This window comes from Pholcus phalangioides, unplaced genomic scaffold (assembly GCF_987345545.1).
Source record: "Pholcus phalangioides strain wild (caught in Gottingen) unplaced genomic scaffold, Ppha-v1.0 ptg000006l_1, whole genome shotgun sequence".
Lineage (NCBI taxonomy): Eukaryota > Metazoa > Arthropoda > Arachnida > Araneae > Pholcidae > Pholcus > Pholcus phalangioides.
Genome location: NW_028301599.1, coordinates 4,020,978 through 4,029,701, shown reverse-complemented (window position 1 = coordinate 4,029,701; position 8,724 = coordinate 4,020,978). Strand labels below are relative to the sequence as shown.

Here is an 8,724-nt window from a genome sequence, read left to right as displayed (position 1 = left end):
AAATTCCATAAATGAATCTACAAACATCAGTCGAAAGGATGTATGGTACTCTCGAATAGAGAAAAATCGGAGGATAGGAGCAGTAGACAACCACATCGCAGATAAATGGTCACTACAGCCAACACGGATGAACATTGATTGGCATGACGATTACAAGCAGAAAAGTGAACGTCAGCATCAATATGATGGAGGGAAAAACTACAAGCATGTCAGGGTTCTGGCAAAAAGACCATTTGGCGGTAGAAGAAACAACAGAGCAATGTCATCCTTCAATGGATCAAATAAACAATGGTGGTGTAACATACCAGCAGTGCAAGACAATCGCTTCCAGAGGCATAGTGACGGAAGAGCTGGGATTAGATCAGGCTACGAACTCTCAGAGAGAGGAAGATGGTCATCACAGAGTCGTCATACACATGCGAAATGGACTGTTCCCAAGGAAATAGCAAGGGGGGATTATCCCACATGCAAGGGAAGTATAGATATCAACAGGAATCACATACTGGGGACGGCTAGGTGTGATGATGGCGAAGACAGACGCGATAATGCAAGAAAGTCGTCATGCTGTTATTCAAGATTTGGAAGAACACATACCCAGTCATCTAGAGAAATAAAAAAAGCAAAAAATAGGTGCATAGACTGCACTCTGATGAACTTGGCCCACGGTTCACAACTGAGAACAGATCATAGAACAGCCGGCAAAGAATGTACAAGCCATTTACTTGTACGGGGTCGCAGCTTGATACACTAGACCAAGAAGAGATGAGTGCTCAAATTGACGTAAACCTATTAGAAGGGGAGGCGCCCTTGCGTCTAATTCAGATTAACATGGACAGATCTAGGAACTGTACTTTTCATTTGGTGACCTATGCAATAGAACACAAGATTGATCTATTGTTGGTACAGGAGCCGTGGGTTAATCGCGGTGCTCTCCGTGGCTGGCCACAACAATGGACTATATGGAGTTCACAAGATTCTAAAAGTGCAATTATAGCTGCTTCTTCGCGGGTGCATCCAGCAACTTATCGTATAGGTAAACAACTTGTTGCCATACAGCTTAGCCTTCGACAGAGAGAAATAATCTTGGTGAGTGCCTATGCTTCTCCCTACGAGGGTTTAGACGGGGTACTACAAGAACTAGAAGAAATACATCTATCATCTACTGCTAAAGAGAAGATGTTTGCAACCGATATTAACTGTCATTCGTCATTGTGGGGCTACAAAACTACAGATGCCAGAGGCTGGAAATTACAAGAATTTCTCAGCGGTCACGGCATGTACCTATTTAACGCTGGCCAAACAAAACCTACTTACGAACTTTTTGGTACAAAAGGATGGCCGGATCTCACGTTTACCTCGTCTGAAGAATTATTTGCTCACACAGCCTGGTCAGTAGGAAACGAGGATTCGCACAGCTCGCATCGGTATATTCATTTGGACCTGCATATAGAATGTCAATCTCAACTGCAATGGCGTTATAGGACGACCACACGGAGATTAATCAGGCTCAAGACACACACCAGGCCAATGTTAACCGATTTTGCACAGCAGCTGCGTATGACACACACGGAAGAAGACCTCAATGCAACTGTGGACACCTTTATGGAAGTGTTGCAGTCTGCTTGCGTAAATATACTGGGACGTGCTCAAAAACATAACGAAAAACTTCCCAACTGGTGGACACAGGACTTAGCCATTCATAGAAAGAGGGTTCGAGCCTTGGAGAGAAAATTTTTCAAGGCTAAAGGTAAGTTCAAGGGTGATGCCCCATACGATTTACAAAAAGGCTAGAGCAGAATATCTAAAGAAGGTTAGGAAAACTAGGAACGACTGCTGGACAAATTTTTGCGCTGCTGAAAATAATCCTTATGGGATCGCATACCGTTCTGTTTTCAAAAGCAAGAGAGTACCGCCTCAAGTTTTGATGATGCAAAGCGGGAATCACAATTCCACAATCTTGGAAGCGGCGGAGCAGCAACTCGATACGATTTACCCAGATCCTACGGACACAATATCCTTGGTAAAACCGATTAGAACTGGTATCCCAGATGACGAGCAAATTACAGTGGAAGAGATCAGGAGTATTGTCACAAGGTTGAAGAATAGAAAAGCACCTGGCTTTGATAATATTAGTGTTCCCATACTGAAGACATTATTCGAAGCCAATGCCGAATCGTTTACTGAAATTCTCAACAGGTTCCTGGAATTATCTCTCTTTCCTAAACATTTTAAAAAGGGGAAGCTCCTGCTATTCCTTAAGAAAGATAAAGACCCACAATTGCTACGGTCATATCGTCCGATTTGCCTACTACCCACTCTAGGTAAGGTCTACGAGAAAGTTATAGTGCAAAGACTTATGTATCAATTGGAGTGCATGAACTGGCTAAGTCCTCTACAATTTGGATTTCGTGCTGGAGGGTCAGCTGAGAAAGCTATAGATTCACTGTTGCAAGTAATTGTCGGTATGCATCAACAAGGCTATCAGACGGCGATAGTCACGATAGATATTCGTGGAGCCTTCGATTCGCTGCGCCATGAAATAATTATCAATCAACTTCGCCAACTGCCACTTCCTGGAAACCTGACGCGAGTTATTGAGAATATGCTTTCAGACAGATATATAATGATGTCCACAGACGGAGGAATAGCCATGAAAAAGCAGATGAAAGGGTGTCCACAGGGCTCATGCAGCGGCCCCTTGATGTGGTCACTTGTCCTCAACACGCTTTTACAGATTAACTGGGGCCCGCGGGTATATATGCAGGCATTTGCCGACGATCTGGTATATGTTATATCCGGCGAAGACCATATAGCAATAACGGATGAAGCACAGACAGTGTTCGAAAAATTGAGCATTTGGCTGGCTAATAATAAACTTCAATTGGAAGTAGAAAAAACCCGCTTCTTGTGGCCGCACCCAAAGAAAAAGATGAAACCTAAGATCTACATTGAAGGTATACGAATTCGACCGTCTCAGATAATACGATACCTTGGTGTGTACTTTGATAGTAAATTGAACTTTATGGCGCACATCCAAAAACAGGTCGACAAAGTAAATGGCACACTGCAATTACTGCGCAGATTGGCCGGATCGAAATGGGGGATGCAGCGAGCCTTTCGCAACATCTTATATAAGACTATTGTACAAAGGCAACTTTCATATGGATGCGCCACTTGGTATCAGCACCCAACTCAAAAACAAAAGAGAGCTCTGGATATCGCACAGCGTCCCTTTCTTCTATATGTTACAGGAGCATACGTTATAACCGCGAACGAAGTTCTGTATGTGGCTACAGGCAACCCAGCTTTGAGTATTTACATGGAGTACGAGGCTCTTAAGAACAGACTGCTACATCTTGAAAAGGACATAATATTGGACGAGCAGAGAATTTCGTCAAACCAATTTGAGCAGCGGCATAAGCAATGGCTGTTTCACCCAAGCAGACATCTCACCAAGTCTCAAATAATGCCATTTGGTATTGATAATATAGATTCCTTGGGCTCTAAGAAAATATTCACTGATGGCTCTAAAACAGAAACGGCTACTGGCTGCGCGTATGTGGTACTAGCGGAAGATGGTTCAATAGAGGAGCAATGGAGTCGAAGGTTAGCTAAAGAGAATAGCGTATTCCAAGCCGAAATTTTTGCGATACTCAATGCTGTTAAACGTGCGGGAGAGATGCTTTGTCCAGTAACAATCTTGACAGATAGCGCATCTGGCCTCCTAGCCATACAAGATCCTCGTTCACCTAACCCTGACGTACGAAGTATTCGTCTTATCCTACGCGCTCATGACAACATAAGGTTAGTCTGGGTCAAAGCGCACGTTGGTATTGCTGGAAATGAAAAAGCGGATTAACTTGCCAAGGAAGCGACAACATTGAAAGACTTGGTTGTTCTACCTTGGCCGAGGAGTCATGCCCGTAATATCTTGAAAGACAGAATGCTTCATCTTTGGCAAGTTGAATGGAACAAGAACTCAACGAAAGACGTCTACAAGATACAACGTCGAGTGGCTTTGCGCAAGTGTGTATGGCCGCGAACAAAAACAATCCTTTTAACTGAGCATGGTCCATTTCCGACATACTTGCAGCGCTTTGGACGATCATCTCACAATGCTTGTAAGTGTGGTGCTACGGGCTCGCTATGGCATTACGTCTGCCAATGTCCACACACATCAGCGTTTCATTTTGGTCAGATGTCACAAAGTCAGATGACCGCATTCAAAAGAAGAATACTAAAAAGTCCGATGAACTTCTCAAGCATTCAAAATTTGATTCAATTTTTAGACCGTAACCTATATTTTAGTTTACAAGATGGGTGGACTACGGAAGAAGCAGGATGAATTTCAGCCTTCCAGACCAGTAAAGCTGATACCACGGAGAGTCTACAACTTGCGGCCACGTAGGGGTACCGGAAATTCACGAAACTGATACGTCGTTGAACGGTGAACTTTATTGGAGAAACTATAAACACTTAACATGTTAACGTTGTGAATCAATGCACCCCATAATCCAGCTAGCCAGCCGATGTAGCTTCGGGAATGATGAAATCTCCTAATTGCCCAGGAGAATTAAGACGTAGGATGCTTATGGAACAGGAATGTGTTCCTAGAATGAGCTAAAACATCTGGGTGTCCGAACATTGGCTGACTTGGACACTTGGACCAGGACATGTGACGCAAACATGACATCGATTCGTCGTTGTACGGCCTACACGACTAGTGACATCCAACGAACGCGGACGGACCGCCACCAACAGAATTTGATTATCGAGTCTGGACGTGCCCCAAGGACGACATAATATCAATTTAGATTTCGATTCTTAGATCATGATTTATCATAATTATTTCGTTGATTTATACTCCTGTAATTGGATTTGTTATTCTGTTATACAAATTTATATAGATATATATACATATTTAATAAAATTCCGGATGCACCCATCTTTCGGGAACGCCTTGATATCTCCTTGAGATGGGAAGCGGGGTGTGTCCGGTCCTTCAATGTTCAATGTTATATAGCATGTGATGATCAAGGGGAATAATATTAGAAAATATTATGATAATGATAAATGCCCGACTAGAAATAACTTTTACAAGCACAATGACGTCCCACTTGTAAGTTGCCCTCAGTTATAAGATTTTTTTTGCCCTCCCAATCACACACGTAGAGCATACCATTATTATTCACTTATGCGTCTATTTTGCTTGCTCCCTCGCACCGACGCATTAGTTAGAGAACACAGGATATATACATGTACTACTACCTAAAATATTGTCATGATGAATAACCGTGGGCGTTAAACGCTGTACAGAGCACAGAGCTCAAAACTGCATTATTCTCCTTCATCTTGGAGTAACACAATATTGCAAAATAGCATTAAATGTGGCCTAAAATTATAATTAGGGCTCTGAATTTTATGACCTTAAAATTTGAAAACATGACCTTATAATTTTACCAATATTTCATCTCTTCTTTTTGAACTGTCGTTTCTTATATTATTAGGTTAATAAAATAAACGTGAAATATATCAATTTACTGAATAATTAGAATACCCCATATTCTTAACCGTCTGCGTGTATATCTGCTGTTGAGTGCGATGTCAGCGTTGCCATCTGTGTTTCAAATTTATTGCGAGGGCAGTTTAATGCTTTGATATTTTAACAGCTCCAACCAGGGGAAATTAGGGGGTCTAGTGACCCTAGCTCTAGACCAGGACGGGCTAAATGTTTGTTTTTTGTCCGTTCAAAATTACGAGGAAAAGTGCCAAAATGGCTTGACCCACGGGGTAACAGTGTCAATTTTTGTTTTTGGTCGCGGCCGTGGTTATAGAACCTGTTGTGGGACTTTTCAATAGGGAGATCGAATCACATATGTGCCTGAAGCTAGAAAACAAATGGAAAATACTTCAACCAACCACCAGTGCGCTACCAGTGATATTCGAACCCAAGTCATCGTGATGCAAATCTCTCACGAATGATCACAGCACAGCGGCTAACATCGGCGTTGGAAATATTCCACACAATCTTGGAAAAATATTCCATAACTGACTGAAAATTGGCTTCAGGAAGTGCCAGAATCGAAGAAAGAACAAGGGATAGAGGGGCAACTACCAAATTTATTTATTTATTTATTATATACAAAACCTGTGCAAGGCCTCAGTAGGCTCTAACTCCACAGGTACACAATTCAAACAATCAATAAAATTTTAAAGAGACGGCAGCGAACATCAGTAAAGGCAATAGCATAATCATACACATGGACATATGCAAAGAGAAGAATGCATAAAAGATGACGCTGATAAATTAACAAAAAAAAAATCCCCGAACACAGAACAACAATAAAATAAACATGTTTACACAATAAAATTCAATATATAAATCCGAAAATAATAATAATAATATACATATTTAAAAAAATAATAAGAAATAAAAAATCATCGCATGTAATTCCGAATTGTAATAATCTATAGAACTGATGGAAAAAAAAGTTATATAAATACAATAAGCAATAAAATAAGCATATATGCATCAATAAAACCCGACATGAACTAAAATGCGTAGCCCGTTAAAAATGTTGAAAGATCAGAAGCGTTGAGAAAGTGACAGAATCTGTGATATGTAGATGAACATACGAGATCTGGTGGTAATCTGTTCCATACTCTCCCAACTCGGCATCGGAAGTTATCGGAAGTTATCGGAAATTTGGAGGAGTGACATATTTAGGAGGGGATGGGAAAAGAAAATTAACTTGAAAGCGCGAAAAACCAAAATAAAAACCCCGTGTAAAGGTCCCTACACACGCTCAGTTACACTGCACAGGTGACCTGAAGGGAATGGTTTTTCGATTCGGTATAACTGTACAGTTACGCCTGCGCAGGTAATGTATAACTGACCGTGTGTATGGGCCATCAGATATAGCTGTGCAGTTTTTTTCCCCGCTTTTTTACTACCACCCTACTTTCTTCCTTCTTCTTTTTTACTGATAATGTAATGGAACAATAATAACTGAATAACTTGTTTTGGAGAGGGATTGCTTTAATTAGAAGAAAATTTTCTAATGGCGTAATTTTCACGATATTTTCTTACAATTTCATATCGAATAAAAAAATCGAAATACAATTTTAGAAATATTTCGACCATTGTTAAAATTCGCAATTTTGTTGAAATCACCCTTTTCAATAAATTTGCCCGAAATTATGCACCGAAACACACAAACTTTGTATTCAGATAATGTGCTATGACTATTAATTGTTTATTCATTATTTAGAGACCAGGTTTCTTTTACATTTTAGAGGTCCCGTATAATGTCAGATTATTTTAGTATTCTTTCACATGTAAATGCTTTAGAAATCAAGATTCCTAGAAATCAAGCAGGTGTTTATACGAGTCAGTTAATGTTTGCAATTGTTTGCAATTTCAACGCAGGATTCCCACTCCTTTCTTGACCGAAAACCAGCAACAGGACAAAAATCACTTCAATTTACTATTTTCTTTTACATGTAATTTTTAATGAATCTCATTGAATTTGTTTTTTGAACACATCTCGCAAGATTGCAACGAATTTCAACTTTCAGCTCAAACATTTAAAGAAAAAATTCAGATGAAATTACGCTGGTTAAAAGTAAGAAAACCATTGAATAATTCTTTGAGAGAGATATACGATTGATAATATAATTATATCATTGAGTTATACTATTAATATATATACTATGCTTAATAATAAGTCAATTTCGAATTGAGTTGAATTCATCTTAAAAGGTCGCGCGAAAATTAATGTTGTTTTCTTTCAAAGAAAAACACTACGTAAGTTACCATAAAAATTTTCTTCAAAATTTTTTTTCTTTCAATCGATGCTATCGCGAGAAGAAAATGCTATCATACGATGCTAAATGAGCATGTATCCCCCTATCCGTATATTCAGAGGAGAAACGATGCTTGTTTTCGGAGATACAGTCGACACTCGTTATAACAACCTTACGTTATAGCGATCATTCACGTTATAGTGACAAAGACTGGTAGGATAAGTCCCAAATGTTTTCCTAGAACTACTATCATATATGTTTTACTTATATAACGACCCTCCCAATCAGGCCCGACCACACCCCTCTCGCTATGACTTGCTCCAAATATAACGTCCAATCGCGACGTGAAGAAGGGGTCGTTATATCGGGAGTCGACTGTAATACCAAAATTTATTTTCTATTGCCTATATTGTCATAATCACTGTAGATATGGATAGCATTCTTGATAAGCATCAGTAAGCAGTAGTGCCTTTTACTTAAGTCATGAAAATCGGTCAACATGAGAGGTTTTAGTAACATCAAAATTTTGAAGGAAAAAAATACATTATATCCTCAAAGTGTGCGTCGCAGCTCTTGGGTGTTACCTCCCCCCCCGCTCCCCACATCCTGCCGCAGGGCACAGAGGCTAATCTCTTTGCCGGGCCGCCACTGTACTGAATTTTTAAACGTGGAAAAAAAAAATGATGGGAATCGTCTCGGACTCTGAAACCAGAATCCTGGTGCCAGCCCCATTTTTGGGGTGGGGGGAAATGGCTCGAATAATGACAATATTCCTTAGTAAAACCAGTCTCGGGGATGCTGGACCCCCCAGATGGTGTAGAGATCTGTGACAGTAGGCTTTATCGATCAATTTACAGTTACAATGCCTCTAGAATGTTCAGTGCACATTCAAAGGGAGAAAAAACACTTTAGCTCTTG

General features: G+C 40.2%; 1 protein-coding gene across 1 annotated transcript; it reads left to right on the top strand.

Moving 5' to 3' along the window:
- Positions 1–828: 828 nt before the first annotated feature.
- On the top strand, positions 829–1,791 carry LOC149085681 (uncharacterized). The gene has a single exon (XM_089232495.1). The coding sequence runs from the start codon at positions 829–831 to the stop codon at positions 1,789–1,791; it is 963 nt and encodes a 320-aa protein (XP_089088621.1).
- Positions 1,792–8,724: the final 6,933 nt, after the last annotated feature.

Excerpts from the sequence above, each read along its gene's own strand:
- LOC149085681 (XM_089232495.1), top strand. The coding sequence starts at position 829 with ATGGACAGATCTAGGAACTGTACTTTTCATTTGGTGACCTATGCAATA.